The sequence below is a fragment of the Xiphophorus couchianus genome, chromosome 11 (genome assembly GCF_001444195.1).
Source record: "Xiphophorus couchianus chromosome 11, X_couchianus-1.0, whole genome shotgun sequence".
Classification (NCBI taxonomy): Eukaryota; Metazoa; Chordata; class Actinopteri; order Cyprinodontiformes; family Poeciliidae; genus Xiphophorus; species Xiphophorus couchianus.
Window position 1 is genome coordinate 25,097,357 of NC_040238.1, and position 16,664 is coordinate 25,114,020.

The 16,664-nt window shown below is 41.3% G+C and overlaps 1 protein-coding gene across 3 annotated transcripts in view; it reads right to left on the bottom strand.

The window, feature by feature from the left end:
- The window catches only part of zzef1 (zinc finger, ZZ-type with EF hand domain 1), a 35,785-nt gene extending 19,152 nt beyond the window's left edge, over positions 1–16,633 (bottom strand). For 2 of the 3 annotated variants that reach the window (XM_028032257.1, XM_028032255.1), the window contains exons 1-29: positions 16,064–16,633; positions 15,272–15,416; positions 13,727–13,921; positions 13,441–13,624; positions 13,130–13,329; positions 11,484–11,694; positions 11,281–11,397; positions 10,996–11,174; positions 10,142–10,240; positions 9,956–10,047; positions 9,196–9,341; positions 7,774–7,882; positions 7,045–7,263; positions 6,455–6,546; positions 5,402–5,637; positions 5,184–5,317; positions 4,920–4,990; positions 4,712–4,826; positions 4,454–4,619; positions 3,526–3,647; positions 3,300–3,422; positions 3,022–3,191; positions 2,849–2,930; positions 2,561–2,762; positions 2,306–2,439; positions 1,586–1,826; positions 1,429–1,508; positions 1,269–1,359; positions 722–1,187 (exon numbers count right to left, since the gene is read on the bottom strand). In XM_028032257.1, coding sequence (XP_027888058.1) covers positions 722–1,187; positions 1,269–1,359; positions 1,429–1,508; positions 1,586–1,826; positions 2,306–2,439; positions 2,561–2,762; positions 2,849–2,930; positions 3,022–3,191; positions 3,300–3,422; positions 3,526–3,647; positions 4,454–4,619; positions 4,712–4,826; positions 4,920–4,990; positions 5,184–5,317; positions 5,402–5,637; positions 6,455–6,546; positions 7,045–7,263; positions 7,774–7,882; positions 9,196–9,341; positions 9,956–10,047; positions 10,142–10,240; positions 10,996–11,174; positions 11,281–11,397; positions 11,484–11,694; positions 13,130–13,329; positions 13,441–13,624; positions 13,727–13,921; positions 15,272–15,416; positions 16,064–16,477 — 4,835 coding nt within the window. In that variant the 5' untranslated portion in view covers positions 16,478–16,633. The remainder of the gene's footprint in view (positions 1–721; positions 1,188–1,268; positions 1,360–1,428; positions 1,509–1,585; positions 1,827–2,305; positions 2,440–2,560; positions 2,763–2,848; positions 2,931–3,021; positions 3,192–3,299; positions 3,423–3,525; positions 3,648–4,453; positions 4,620–4,711; positions 4,827–4,919; positions 4,991–5,183; positions 5,318–5,401; positions 5,638–6,454; positions 6,547–7,044; positions 7,264–7,773; positions 7,883–9,195; positions 9,342–9,955; positions 10,048–10,141; positions 10,241–10,995; positions 11,175–11,280; positions 11,398–11,483; positions 11,695–13,129; positions 13,330–13,440; positions 13,625–13,726; positions 13,922–15,271; positions 15,417–16,063) is intronic. The other variant, XM_028032256.1, reaches the window with a different exon arrangement.
- Positions 16,634–16,664: the final 31 nt, after the last annotated feature.

The following is a 16,664-nucleotide window of genomic DNA, read 5'->3' on the forward strand; positions in this document are numbered from 1 at the left end:
AGGTGCTTAATAAGAAATTTTTTAAATATATTTTTTAGAAGATTTGGACCAGGTGAAGCTAAAATTAAGCTACTTAAGGAATTCTGGGCAGTGCATGTTTACAAAGAAAGTTTTTTTTTTTCTTTAATGCAAAATGTTTATATTTTTGTACAGTTCTGGCTTAACTACTTCTCTGAGCATGTTGGGGGGGTTTTTTGTTGCTTTTTTTTTTTTAGCAAATTACATTTTTGAGTCTGTAAGCTCTTGTTAATTATTAATTGATTACTAAATTAGTTGACAATAACCGATTCATCTGACTAATCGTTTCAGACCCACTAACAAATATACAGTGACAATAAACTCGTAATCCTGCATTACTTCTTAGAGGCTGCTTGTTACCGAACAACTTTCAAAATGGGGGCATAAAAGTAGTGGATCAACTTTAACCTCCCTAATTGGTATCGGGAACGTTTAGTAACAAATACATACAAATAATGGAATGGAATAATTTTAGATTCTGTAGTTACTGATCTGTTTACATTCCAGGTCAAATTTTACTACACATATTCACCATCGGTACAATCACTAAGCATGCTTGATAAACCTGATTCATTTTTCACTGATTAGTAGCGATCTATCACAAAAAGCTAGAAATGATTAGATAAAGTGGCTATGGTGTAAAAACTTATATCTAAAGTAACTTTTATGGACTTTACAGAACAATCTGGCATTAACGGTGTACCTTGCTGTGGTGAGAGCCTGGTCCTTCATAAAGTTCAGGATGTGTTTGAGTATTGGGTAGCACTCCTTGACAGAGGGGGTCATGTGGGATTCCTCCACGGAACGAAAGGACAGGAGGCGAAGGCGTGAGCGGCTGAACGGAGCTTTACGGGGGAACGTGGAGGGAGAGGCTGGCTCCCCACCCGATGGGTGGGCGGGGAGACTCTCCGCGGGGTCCTTGTGGCCCCGCCTGCTCTGCTCGGAGGATGAGGGGTTTGGGGGCAGAGAGGCAGACGGCTGACTCTGTCCAAGCCTGCCGTCCACGGCCTCATTGGGTAATCCCAGCTGTGGGGAGGCGGGCTGGAAGTCTCCTTCTGAGATCGAGCTTGAGCGGAGCAGAGGAGTTTTTGAGTCCCCAGCACCCAGACATGACTTTCCACACGGAGGAAAACGAAACAGCAGGAGGCTCTTCTCGATGCACATCTCAGCTGGGAAAAAGACAGTGGCGACGATGAGCGAACTCTCTCCAAGATGCGGAAGTTCGGAATGAGATTATGTGGATTCCTTACCCAAAGAATCCATGGTAACTTCCTCTGGACTCCCTTCTTTATCATCATAAATGTTCATTTTGCCAACAAGGTATCTCTGCTTCATCTCCAACTGAGAGGGAAAAAATGCAATCAGGAGCAGTGATTTGATACAGACATAAATCATGGGAGGAAAACTCACCATCCATGTTCTGATGCTGTCTGCCAGGAGGTAAACTTGCACAAAATCTTCACTCAGAAAGGATTTGCAGTCCTGATTAACTGGAGACACAAAGGAGCGACACATCAGCTAGATTTAACAACTAGGAAACCTGACAGCCAATCAGAGCTAACGTTACCATATGCCTTCAGAGCCTGGTTGAGGGCCGGGGTGTGGTACACCATGGCTGCCCAGATGGCGTTCACAGCTTGGTCCGTCTTTGGCCCGGCAACGATCTCATTGCTCAGGGGGTGCTTTCTGCAAGCCTGCACCAGGGTCCGCATTAGTTCTGCTTTATGCTCCGATGGTTCCTGTGAAGGGTTCCACCTTGCAAAGTCCTCAAGGAAGACCAAGATCTCGGCCAAAGTTGATGCGTCTGTCTACAAATTGCGGGAACAAATAAAAGAGAATGGTAATTTCTATCATGTAGGATGGCTCAACAACTCTAATCAATCATGGAAGATCGATGAAAGCTTGAGGGGTTTATGTCTAATATTGAGGGTACAATACATACAAGAGATTCTATGTGTTATTTAAAGTGAAGCAAGCATTAAACACTGTCGGAAAGCACACTTAAATGGTAAAATGAACTGAACTTATACAGCTCTTTTCCAGTCATTTTGACCACTCATAGTGCTTTACACTAGTCACATTCACCCATTCGCACTCACAAACGCACGCACATTTATACACCGATATGCAGTTTGTTAGGTAATTTGGGGTTAAGCGCCTTGCCCAGAGGCACATCAACATGTGGCAGGAGGAAGCTGGAATCGAACCTACAACCTTCCGATCGCAAAATGACCACTCTACCCACACGGCCCTAGCCGCCCACAGTTGAAGCAGACTAACCCCCTACCTGGTTGGGGGCTTTTTTAGTGGGATTTGCCTCATGTGTTTCACTCAAACCGTGTCGCAGGATGGGCTTCCATAAAGGGGAAGCCTGAACGTGAGACATTTTTCCTGGCGGAAGCTCCTTCACGCTGCGGATCTCTGAAGAAGAAGAAAAACAGAATACACAAATGTAAACTGTTCTGATTTACACTTGAAAGTCAGAATAACAACAATCGAAACAAAGCGACTGTGATCTTCCTGTTGGAGTTTTAAAACTCACCGTAAGGAGATTTTAGTGCCAGGGTTCTGGATGCAAGGCGACCCATGAGGCGGGCCACCAATAACTGCTGGTCCGACATCCAGGAAATGGTAATGTCTGGCAGACCCAGCGCCGTCACCGTGAACTTGTATCCCCACTCGTTATTGCTGCTGTCAGAGTGGAACAGGAACTGCAGCTGGGGTCCAGCGTCAAACGTCACCTTCTGTAGGAGCGGAGAGACAGACACGTTGCGGGATGAAGTGACAACAGCTTTCCATTCTGATAGTTACTCGGCTTTGGCTCGCTTACCTTTGGCCATTTCTCACTCCCAACCTTCATATCGTAGCGCACCTTCCCACCTCTGGAGTCGGTGAATTCTAGATAGTCGTATCTGTGAGGATCAAGTGGAAATGCTGAGTGAGATGCTGTCACTAAGTTTCCCCAAACAGATGTGAGGGAAGGTGTTGCAGTGCACCGGCGACCTCTTCTCCGTCTCGCAGCGTTCGTCAAACTCCACCTCGAAGGAGGTCGCGCCGGGACAAGCGAAGACGGTGGTCTCGTGTTGGCTGTTCTCATAGTTGTGAGGAGACTCCATGTTCCACGTCCTGAGCACCACTGGTTTCTGAGGCTGGTGGGAGCTCTCTTGATCCACCTTCAGTCGTTATAACGACAATAAAATTCAGCTACAGAGTCGGCTTAACAACATCACAACTAAATTTAAGATATGCTTCCAGCTATATTTTGCATATGACAGACTCACCTTAGAGAAGATGTCTCCTGTGTCGCTTGACAGTCTTTTGAGGAGCTCAACTAACGAGGAGAAGCTCTTCAGCAGCACGCTGTGGGGAATGTCCAACGAACACAACTCCAAGAGGAAAATCATCTTGCAGGAGACGAACAAATGTTAGTTAAATGCTTCAGTAAAACATCGACTCTGCCCCTGTGTATGAGAGTAATTAAAATTCACGGGAGAAAGTACGCGTTACCAGCTGTCTGAAGATGGTGGCCAGAATGGAGCTGCCCAGTTTGTTGTTAATTTCGCTGCTGGTGAACCTCTCGAGCAGGGAGCCCAGCACTGCCTTGATGCTTCCCAAGAACTGATCCACATCTGGAGGAACATGTTCATGAGAGGAGTGATGAACATCTTTGGTCATATTCAGGGTTTCTGCAGGTTTCAGCAACTCAAAGGTAATGGTGCGTTCGCACCAAATGCGTCTAACGCTTCAAGTTCGACGCATGTGCACTTTGAATGCAGACGCTTGACGCATTTTGCTTAACACCTAGCACTTCATGTGTCGGGCGTGTCTGGTTTACATTCAAAGACTATGTGGAGGCACGTCGAGGGCGCATCAAACGCATCAAAACTCGCTCTAGCCGTTGTTTTCAGTTGGCGTCCTATTTGTCAGACACACTTGATGCGTCAAACGCCTCAAATCATGCTATGCTACACGCGGAAAACCCCCCACAACGGGCTCTTGACGGGCGTCCCCATAGACTTTGAGTGTAAACCAGACGCCCTAAACGCGTTTGGTGTGAACGCACCATAAGACTTTTCAAGACCTTTATGAATGAAATTTAAGACTTCTATCATGACAAAAATGTACAAAAAATAAATAAATCGCCTATGTCTATATATATATATATATATATATATATATATATATATATGTATATATACGCAAGCACACATACATATGGACAACTATTAAGGAAGAAATTATACTCATGAGATTAACTTTAGACGTCTTTTAAACAAATTTTAGACATTTTAAGGCTTTAATTTGAGATACCTGAATTTAAGACTTAAGGATGTGCTCATTACTGTTCCTCTATGAATACGTTTGTACAGCATTGTATTGAAAATGAAATAAAGCCGTCCCGTTTCAAAAATGCAACCATGTTAAAATGGCTCACATGTTAGAAGGATGTCTCTGGCCAGATCACATGCGGTGGATGTGGAAGTTCCACCTTTGAGCTGCAGGTAGCACCAAGAAAGCAGGCTGCCCTGCAGAGCCCAGAACAGAGACAGCAACACCTTCCTGCTGGCTCCGGTCTTCCCGTTCACCATCATCACCTCACACTGAAAGACCAAATGTTCATAAGGAATGTTCGATTTGATGCTCCAGCAGACGTAGTGCAACATTCGGATAAATAATAAAAGTCTGAAATCACCTCTTTTGATGCGACGAGTAGCAGCGTTTCCATGACTACCAGTATGGGGCTGATGTCGAAGTCTGAGGGAGCTCCTTTGGGGGGAAGCAGGAGAAGGCCGCTTGGATCCTGGTTACTGTGCAAAGACAGAACACCTTTTACTGATATACGGTTATCATCTCATGTATGAGTAAAATACATATAGGTGTGTCTGGATATGTGTTCTTACCTGAAATAATTACAAAGAGATTCGAACGTCACCTTCACCGACTCTGGCTGATCATCTTCAGTGATATTTTTCTGTAAAAACAACAGATTCAGATTACTAAACTTTCTACACAAATACCAATCAGTAATAAATAAATAGGTATAAACAGGTTTATATATTATAGGAGTTTAATTTCTTCTAAAAAAAACTGTTAGAAGAAAAGAGCAGGATTTTTTTTAGATTCCAATTTTAGCTGTATTAAGATGGAAAAACTGTGAAACTCGCCATCATGTGGAAGAGCTTGTCCCGCCTGTTGAGTTTATCAGGGAAGAAAACAGCAGCTCCATTCAGAATGGCCTTGACCGCTTCCTTGTGCAAAATGGTTTTCATTACAGTCTCTCCTTCTGGACAATCCACAACTGAAACACAAGAGTCATGGCTGTCAAACGCCAACCCAAGTGACCCCTCGTGCTGCCCTGCATGACTTTGACTCTTGTTCTTACTGTGGCAGAGGTGAGTATAGAGCTCCAACACAGCCTTAGCAGAGATACTCTGAGAATCTCCACTGCTGGATGAGTGTGGACCTGCTGCTGCCGCTGCTGGTGCTGCAGAGGCACTTTCTTCTGGTCTTTTACTCTCCTCTGCGTCCTGGAGCTCGGTCGGGTTGGGCAGCATGGGGAAACAGTTCTGCATCAACTGAAGCAGGAGGACTCTGCTTTTCAACACCTCCTCTCCCTCACTGCAACACGGAGATTACCAACAACTAAGAGCCCAACACTCTTGTTCTAACAGTGTCGGGCTGAAACGATTAATCGGATTCATCATGATGAATCGATTATTCGCTGAAATAAGAACACAGTCGGAGCAGCAATAAAGCCAAAACTGTACATGAAATACATACATTTTGATGTAAAGTTAGTGAAGTGAAAGCAAAAGCTTTTCACATATTGATGTTAGAAGGAGTTTTTTAGCTGCAGACTTACACTAAAGGAATGTTATGTTATTGCATTTTAGGCAATAAAATATTTTTTTTATATAAAAAAACTAACTATTATTTTATATGGTTATTAGTGCATAAAATAAACTTAAGTGGTTATAATGAAAATTCTTTTTTAAGCAATTACTTGATTAGTCATCAGAATAACCAATAGAATACTTGATTGTTAAAATTTGCGTTAATCAGAGATGCAACTCTGCTGCCCTGCTCTATTCTTTTGAGTCCAGCTCAACATTAGAAGAGGTTGCTTTTCTTAGTTGATTATAATTCTCAAGGGAACAAATAAGGGAATGCTACCCGCACCGCCTTAAGTGTCAAGGCTTTGATCATTTTCTTCTTAAAAAGCTTCTGAAAAAGTGATTTTCCTTAAAAAGCAATGACGTTCTTTAAAACAGTTCTTAAAATATCCTCTGGCCTGAACTCGTGCGCCATGTCTGATAAATATTGCATGAAGGCTGATAACTTAAAAGTGGCATCTGACATGCCAGCAGGTGAGAACTTCACAAAATCGGAGCGCCTCATGTGTTTATGGGTCGTAAATAAGCATCTGATTACTCACATCTCCCTGAGTTTATTGTAGAAGTTCCAGAAAAGGTTAAGGCTGAGACCACTGAAGTCCAGAAGATACTTCTGCTTGAAGTGTGAGGCATCCTGCAGAAACAACATAGTTGAATCAATCTGATAAAACAAGTCTGCAATGTCTCCTCAAAGCCACTAGAGGGCAGAGAGACTGAATATGAACAAATAAATGAGCACAGAGGAAGGGAAATCACACATTTCAGCTTGATCAACTGCTACTTTAGCCATAATAAAACAGACGTATTTCTCTTTGGATTTGTTTTTAGTGTTTCTTTGTGGAAATTGAGGAGATTTCCCATGAATAGACATTGCTGTTCAGAAGTGTTGAGTCATCCCTGAATGACTCGTCTCTCCCACAATGACTCAGACTTTCTTTTAAAGTGGTCCGGATCAATAGCCGTCCAGGCTTCCTGGAAGTCTTTCAAGCATTTTCCGAGGAAAACCTCCTTCCGCTTTCATTTCCACATCTCTACAAAATGATTTCCAAAGGATGGATGCTCTCTTTATGATGCAGTGACGATCAATTGTACCAAAAATGTAACTTAAATCCACCAGGCAGTGGTACGTTACCATGTCTCGTGTGAGCTGCTGTATGAAGAAAAGGGTTTTATTGAGAAGACAAAGGCCGGTGACTCCATTGTGGTCAAGGCCGTCTCCCTGTCCTCCGAGGTCATCCAGGTCGACGAGCCTCTCCGTAGCAGGACACAGGTAGCCGCTGAAGCTGAGATTCTGCACGCCTAGCCGCTCGGCCGAGTCCTGCCTGGTGCAGAGGAACTTCACCATCAGGAACTGAGAAGACAAAACAATAAGATATTGATTCTACCAAGTTTGTCACGATAACAAATTTTGCTGGACGATAAATTGTCCAGCAATAATCCCAGGAAATGTCCCAGGAATAATTGTGGTAAACGATAACATTATCGTTTCAACATCATTTTCAAGTAATATAATGGTGGGGGCAGAACAATGTAAGTTCACCATGTCATAGACTAATAAAAGTTGGAACTGCAAAATATTTTAAATATCCAAAATAAAACACAGCAACCAAACACAATAAAAAGGAAATAAAAACACACATAAGCTAAATGAATTATGAAATCTGTAAACAAAATATTATTAATCAGAATGGAAATTATTGAATCATTCATTGATTAAGTGCTTATTGCAACAGGCTTAGGTATAACACAGCCAATCTATGCTAACCAGTGCAAAAATTGGATTAATTAAAAGAAGTTGGGAGGAAACAGAAAAAGTAAATAAAAAGTTTGAAATGGCATCAGCGAACAGACTGGCTGGCACCTTAGCAACGCGACACTGCTGCAGCTTGATCTCCACATCATTCCAGTCCTCTTCAAGTTCAAACCAGCCAATCGGCTCATCCTCACTCTGCGCTGAAATCTTCCCGCTGCTGGTAATGTGACAGAGAGATTTAAAGGTAATAAACCACACAGACCTCCCATGAAGACACTTATGGCATTAAGGGACATGCAGAGGTGTGACAAAGTGTTTGCCTCCTTACAGATTTATGTTCTTTTTGCATTTTTTCGTCACACTTACATGTTTCAGATCATGAAGAAATGTTGAACAGTGGAAAGAAACGACATGAGTAAACATAAAACGTGACTTTCAAGCAATAATTTCATTTATTCAAGGGAATAAAAAGCTACCCACAGCATCCTGTTCCTCTGGGAAAGCAACTGACTCTTTGTTAAATCGTGAATTAACTTTGATTAAACTACATTTCCTAGAAAGCCGAACTCAATTTCACAAGCCAAACCCAGGCCTGGATATTCCCTGATGAATCATTTAAATATACTAAATCATTTAGTGAGATATTTAATAACATACGTGTACATACAAATAATTTAAATAGAACGTCTCTGATGGAGGAAAGATCTAAAATTGAAAGATTGTATAAAATGTCAAAAACAGCAGAAAGACAAAGTCACTGACGTTTTTGAGTCTGGAAAAGACAAATCACAGTCAGAGTCATAACTGGAGAAAACGTTCAAAACTTTCAAAAAGAGGCCGGTTAAAACCCCCCAAAAAACCAAGAGCTCATTGACAATTCAAATTCTATTCAATCCAATTCTATGCTTGGGGCTCCGAGTGATGTCATGCTGCACTATCTATTTTGAGAATTCCTGATTGAACTTTCTGAACTATTTGTTGCTGTTTATTCTTTAATATGTTTAACCAAGGTAGTCAAATCATTTATTTTTGTTAGTTTCTTCGTTATTTTTTTTACATTGGCTTTTATACTCCTACTTGCACTGTCTGAACAAATTAAAGTTGTGGTTTTTTTACATGTTTGACGAAGCTTGTAAAGCTATTGGTGGATTTAAGTGTTGCTGTACTGGTGCAGAGTTATCAAAATATATTTCACAAATAAAAAAAAAGAAAAGTAGGGCTGCATCAATATGAACATTTGGACTGATTGTGAACAACTACTATTCACACAGAGGTTGACTGTGTGATTAATTAAGTATTATTTAGTTGTGTCAGAATATGGGGCTAAAAAAAAAAAGCACGCCACACTTTTCACATATTTACTTGTAAATAAGTCTGAAAACCACATATTTTACTTCATCTTCACAATTATGCAATAGCCTTTCACATACAATTTCCTTTTGAATATTTGAAACTTGTGTTATATGAAAAATTTAGATAGTTGTGAATAGTTTTGTAAAAGAAAAATAAAATACGAGGAGAAATCCTCACCTGTCCTGTACAAACTCTTTGTAGTCCTTGTAGTTCCACGAGTCGTACTTTTTGAACCTCTTGAAATGTTTCTCTGCATCAAAAGTTTCCTCCTCCATGTACGCAAACACCAAGCCACATTTAACTCCGATCGCTCCTTTTCGCACCTGATCACAACGACAACAGTGCAAAAATAATCAACACCCATCATAAGTCATGAGACTTTTATTAAAAAAGTGATATTTCAATCAAATACCTCGACATTAGCGGATTTTGTTCATTTTAAAATGCTATTATTTATGTTTAAAACAAGAAAGAGATTATTGCCAATTAATTCAGAAAAGTTATTTCTTTTAAACTCAAGTGTCAGGAATAGCAGGAAGGAGTCAGATTTCAGAAGTAAAACTGTGCGTACTGCTATAAAACTGTTGTATTTTAGTGCATGGAGTAAAGTTATGGAACAGTGTGGACAAGAAGTTCAGAAATTATCTACTTCCAGACTCCTAAATCAATTAAGTTAACAATGAAGAGAATTACAGTATATATTGTTTACAACTTAAAGTGCTAATTGAACATTTATTTTCTAATTATTGAGAAAGGCGCAGGTTTATTCAAGACTTTTTCTTCTTCCTGCTCCCTTTTCACTCGTACAGATTAAATGCTATAAGAAAACGTGTTTGTGAATTAATGAGGACATTTGCTAAAGCAAGTGAATAAAATGACTGACTGATTGAAATGTTTTCAGCTCTCTTATTACACATGTGAAACAGTGCCGTCTTACTTTGATCTTCATCTGCGTGACCTGGAAGTTGCTCTGGTCCTCCGTGGACAGGATGACGCTGGTTTTCTTCCTGCCGCTTTCTGTGAGGAAACCTGGAGGGGGGACAAAAAAGCAAACACCCCACTGACATGTGAGTGCATGTTCCTGCTGCCCTTCATTTCCAGACTGAGTTTAGTTCTGCTGTACCATCTCCAGTGGAAGACTCTGTGAGCATGTTCTCCGGTCCTGACTTTTCCTCTTTGCTCTTGACGTCACAGGCCTGCAGGTGGAGCTGGAGAGGCTTTCCTGCAACGAGTCACAGTTTTGGTTCAAATAAACGCCATCGTCCCTTCAGAAGATACACATGCAAAGGAGTTCTGCAGATTTCGCCCACTCAAATTTAAGACCTATTTAAGACCATTATGAATGAAATTTAAGACCTGCATCACGACAGAAATTTTCAAAAGAAATTATGTTTCACATAGTAGTAGTGACAGGCTTTTGTACACACGGGTCGGCAACAGAAGTGAGATAATAGCAAAGACAAACGTCGTCCAGCCAACTGGTGATAAATTTACAATTACCCACGACAGAAGCAAAAAAGCTAGCTAGTAAGGGGTATGTTAGCAGCTAGTTAGCAGTGGCTGCTACCGTTTTTTTGAATCTGTATGTTTATTGTGTGTCTCCTCTTATTAAGCCCAGTAAAGACACAAACATAACCAAAAAGAAAAACGCATAGAATATACAAGATTAAATAGTCCTGCCACTACAACATTTAAGACTAATTTAAAGCTAACTTAGAGTTTTTTAATCCGTATGTTTTGTGTGTTTCTTTTTATTTAGCCCAGTAAAGACACAAACATAGCCGAAAAGAAGAATACATAAAATATACGAGATTAAATAATTCTACCTCTACAAAATTTAAGAAATTTTTTTAATTAAATGAAGACATTGCAATGCTTTAATTTTAGATACATAAATCTAAGACTTTTTAAGGCTGAACGGTCACCCTAATAAGGAATAACATGCAAATCAGAAAGGTGAAGGATAAGTCAAATTACCGTTACGATAAAGCAATCGCAGCCTAACAGAAGCCATGGAGACGATGAGGGAGGAGGCCTTGTACTTGGTCTGTAGACAATCACTGATGGAGGACAAGGCCTGGAGTATTTTAGCCACGCTGCCTCTGGCCAGGGCAAAGGCCAAGAGAGTCATTTCCGCATCAGGGCTCACACAACAGCTGAAAAAAACAAAACCCAAAGTGGCATCAATACAGTGATCACACTGCAGCTGAAGAAGTTGCAAAGATGAACATTTAAAAAATAAAAAAAGAAACAGCAGCTTACTTTGCAATCCTGAGGAGAAAGCCGTCCACTTCCTCCAGGATGTTTAGGGAGAAGAACTTGGGGAACTCTGTGGACGATGGTGTTAGCGACAGCGGTGGCATGTGCTGTAAGGCTTTCCTGGAGAAAAAAGAACAGTGACAACAACCTGAATTAACATGCTTTTACAAACACGTTTGTTTTATTTTTACATCTCTGCATCTTACTGTGTGCTTTGGAGGACAGTGTGAGCCAGAGCTGGGTTCGTCTCCATCGATGCGGTGACCAAGGACGTGAGCAGAGACAGGTACCAGATGGCCGAAGCGTCCGAGACGGACACCTCTTTACTCTTGGTGATCTGATAACCCAGTGTCTTCAGTCCATGAATGCGCGTGTCGCATCCGTCACTCAGGCATCGCTTGATGTTTATTTGGACGTCTGGGAATTGTTCGGGAAGAAACGCAGTTAGCTGAGTGACAGAACACGTGTGATCAAAAATTAAAAATCCCCTTCAACTAACACCTAATAATCTAATCCAGGGATCTGCTGCTTGCATCTCCAGAGAAAAATGTAACTCTTAAGCTCTTCGCAGAGTCTCTTTATAACTTAAAATAAAGAAGAACTGGGGAACAATTTTGAAAACAGAGCTAACAAAAAAGGCTAAATTTTGCAGTTTCAGTTTTTTATGAATATATCTGAATAGAATGTCCACACCAAAAAGCCAGAAATTAGTCAATATTTGCATAATTCATTCATTTTGATTTGGCAATTAGATCCCAAAATAAGTTCTTGATTCATTTTTAAGTATTTTTTTTTTTATTTTATATTAATTGGTTCCCAATAAAGCAAATTTTACACATCATGTAGTCATAGCATCATATTTCCAATTTTAAAACTTAAGAAAAGAAACTGCATGCAACATGATAAATAAAACAACTACAACTCTTATTTCTCAGGGAAAGATTACAACATTAGAGTTTTTGTTTCTACAAAAATGTAAAAAATTATTTTTTTTGTAAGGTCAATTCTAAAAATAGAAATAAAATTGTCATTCTTCGATACAACTACAAAAGCACATTTTCTAGAATAGGTATTTATAATTATAATCCATTCTTTTCTAAAGTTTCTTGCAGAACTAGATAAGTCTTATGAAGTATAACTCTTTGGACTGTAAAGTTTGCTGACCCCTGACCTTTTTCCAGCTATACTTTCAAGAGAAACGTGCCATTTCAAATTCTAGTAATCACAACAGCTCAGTCATTCTTCCATAATAAATGCTAAAAAAACTATTTTTATTTCACGTAAAGCCCATCTGCAAACAGGTTTAGGTTGCAGAACACCCTGAGCGTCAGTTTAGCTCGTCTTACTCAGCCCTCAGCTCTTTGCAGGGTAACAAGCATGCAGTACAATTTAAACTATGCAAAGGAAGCAAATGCATAGTTCAAGTTTATTACTGTGTTCTGTGCTGACATCTGCATGCTTCTTTTCCTCGATTGTTATCAAGTCACGTACAGCGTTTTGCAAAAATATTCAACCCCCAGGGATGTTTTCATATTACAAATAAACTGTTCTGTGTATTTTATTTGTTTTTTTATGTGATTAACCAAGAATAGAAATTAGTTTCTTATGAAATGGAGTAAATATTTACATAGTTTTTAATTTTATAGCTATTACTATATATTATTGTCGAAGTAGCTCTCTAGTAGCTTTGCTTTTTTTTTTAAGTGTTGAAAGAAATATGCATTTTATCGGTAAATATCGGAGCTCGGTTAAACAGCAATATAAATATCGGATATTAGCTGAAGGGTTCATATTGGTTCAACCCTCATTTTTTTGAACAGAGAATAAATACGGAAGACAGACGGGCTCTCACAGGGGTGGGTGATGTTGGCGTTCTCCAGCAGAGCCACGTAGCCTGTGACGTTGCTGGGGATGCGGATGTCTCTGATCTCCTGCAGGGAAAGCCGCGTCTTCCCCACAGACACCGAGACTAGCTGAGGCATGTAGCTGTGGTCGTTGGAAGCCACGGCGATGGCCAGACGTCTCAGAACCACATCTGGTTTCAGCTTCAGTCTGGGAACAGAGTGCAAGAAAAAAACTAAAACAACAACAACAACAAAAAAAACTTATAAGAGTCATGACTGGACGGTTTGAGGACCACAGAGTCGGAGTCGCATTTTTTACCTGATCCAGTGTGAGCGGGCGCTCCCGTCCGACTGCCAGAAAGACGACGTTTCCCCGTTTGTCATCTTGTAGATCTCGGAGACATTGGAGGACGCTTCTATCGTGCTGTAGCACTGTGTGACCACCTTGACTTTATCTACGTCTGGGTCGCGGTCCAGCTCTGCTCTGTACTGGATATCTAAATCTGAAAGGAAGCGACTCCAGTCAGGACTATTTCTGCACAACATCCAGGAAGTAAAGCTGCATCCCATCTCTAATTCTTACACCACCTTACTCTGTTACTCACCTTTCTCCTTCTGCAGGAGAAATTCCAAGAAGTCTTGAACCACGCTGGACCTCATGGTACAGATGCTGTTGTAGCCCTCTAAAATCGGGAAAGGGATGGCACTGCTGGGAATACAATTCCTGTGGAGGAACTTAAGGATCTTAGAGGCGTGAGCTCCTAATCTGTCTTTGCTCTTTGAGAAGATGTCGACGAAACCTGTAGGGACAGGAAATAAAAACAAAACAAACATGAAACCCCAAAACAATTAAACAACAGTCTGACTACATGCAAATGGTGTCCACACGTGTAAAGAAATTCATTGATTTAGTGTAGCAAATATTAACAGAATACACATAATCAACTGTTAAATCCAAACAAGAGAAGAAAAAAAGAAACAAAAAATATACAATCATGACAGTTTCAAATATTTAAATACTTTTATAGTTTTCAATCATTCTATGTTTTAATTCCCTCTTAAACTGTGTTATGTTATAGTTAGTTTAAGATCTTCTGCTACACTACATTACCTAAATAGCTCAAATTAATCCAGACTGGAGGGAGAGCATCTCTGAAGAGCAACTTTCAAGTCTTGCTTCAGGTTCTGCATAAGATTAAGTTCTGGACTTTGACTGGACCATTTCAACAAATTAATAAGTTTTGATTTAAATCCTTAAATTGGATCCCTGGCTGTGGGTTTGAGGTTGTTGTCTAGCTGAAAGCTTGCAACCCTTTTGCAGCCTCCAACATGCTTTCTTTCAGCGTTGTCCTGTAATTATCTGCACCTGCCATAAACTCTGACTAGTTTCCCTGTTCCTCTTGAGTCGCCACAGCATGATGATGCCACCACCATGCTTTTACAGCCAAGGTGGTGCGTTCAGGGTGATGTGCAGTGTTACTTTTGCATGTATGAAAAATTTTCAATTGTTCTCTCATTTAACCACCTATTTCCACATGATTGCTCTGTTCCCTTGTGAGCTTGAGTCAAACTTTAAACTGAACCTTTCAGTGCTTTTTCCAACACATTCTCCAATCTGCAGCAGCTCCTACAGCATCACCATGGGGCTCATGGCTGCTTCTCTGAATAATATCCACAATTCCCAGCCAGCCAATTTAGGATGAGAGTCAAGTCTTGGGAGTTGTGCCAAAATCTTTTTTTTGGATAACTGTTTTAAACTTTAAGATTTTGGGTAACATATCAAGCCTTTCTGAGTCTAATTCAAATCCCGAGTCATTGGTGTAAAAGACCAAGTCAAGTCAAAAGTATTTGACCATTTTTACGAGTCAAGTCATGTAACTCGACTTGGCTCGAGTTACATGTCTGGTACTTGACAGGTAAACTTCGAAAGTAGCTGGTGGCAATGGCGTCTTTAAGGGTACAAAATACAAATACAAAAGCATGCCACACTTTTCAGTATATTAAAACAGACATCAGTTTCCCTCAACTTCGCACGTAGCACATGAAACCCTAACAAAATACACAGAATTTTAGGGCTGTAATGAAGAACATAGTTGGTGTATGCATGTGTGTGCGCGTGTGTGTGTGTGTAAACAAATTTCTAATCTTACCTGGTGTGAGGGAGCACGCTTGGAGTTGTCTTATCACATGACTCAATTCTCCCTGTAAATTAGCTCCGTTGGAGTTCTTAAGAGCAATCAGCATGCTCTCTATGTCCACCACTCCATCCCCCTCTGCATCAAACTGTCCAAACGCCTGCGATCAGGGAAACAGAAGGCGACACACCCTTACACTCGGACACAATCAATCCCATCACAACACACAACAAACGCATGCAAATACAACTCCTAGAACTCACAACTAAATTACCTCTACATGCATAATGGATTAAAGTACTTCTTTAAAGTGTAGCTATATGCAATACACATTGAAGGGAAGCAGATAGCAGCGATGTGTTTGTATGTTGTGCCTGAAGGGATCAGTGCACCTCACTACTTTTAACACATGAAAGATAGTCATTGTCTGCCCACACAGAGTCAAATATGCAGACTGAGGCACAAACTTATCACACAACACCTGGCTGTCACCACACAACAAGGCAGCAACAAAGAGACCAGCATTGAAAACAACTGAGACAATAACCCTGACAAGTAAAAGTAACAACATCACAGCTGTTCAGTGCACACTCTTCAAACTACATGACTTGATTTATGCTCCTCTTCCTACAATCAGAGGAGCTGATTAGTCACTATGGATGGGCGCGGTGCCGCTATCAGCAGTTCACCTCTCATACCTGGGTCAAAAAGTGTCAAAACACCTGATATGCATGTCATGTCACAAATGACAGCAATGTTATCTCTCTGTTGTTGTGTTGTTTTTTTCGTTTTCAAAAACGTATATACCTCTTCACATTCATTTCTGGGAGCATCTCTGCTCTCCAACATTTCGCAGAACTGTTCCACATTGACGGACTCCTCGCCGCGGTTCAACCGGTCCTCCAGCCACCGTATCAGGACGCCCTCGTTACCGGACAGGACGGACTCGTGAATGGTGACCCCCGAGTCGCTGACACGGGCAGCCGCTTCTCTTAGTTTCACTTGCTCCAAAAGGAACTCGGGGCTAGGTGGTCCCTCGGTGGCCGCGGGTGGGTTATTCGATCCCCTTCCGCTTCGCCCAGACCCGGTGCCTCCGCTGCCTCCGACAGCACCGCCAATGGCCGCAGAGGCCAGGTTGTCTTCCGCGAAACCGGGACTCTCCGTCTCCATGTCCTCCTCGTCGCCGCTCCCTCCACCACAGCCACTCTCTGCGTTCCCCATGTTCGTCTGACCCACCTTGGGTTCCCCCTAAAAATCCCCACGGCCCCCGCTGGTGTCGGTTTTGAAGCGGCCGTGCTTTACCGGGGTCCGTACACAGACCTCTGTAACGTCAACCTACAGTCAGAACTCCGCTGCGCTCTACTACCGCATTCACGCACTGTACGTCAACTTGGCTGAAAAAAGACGT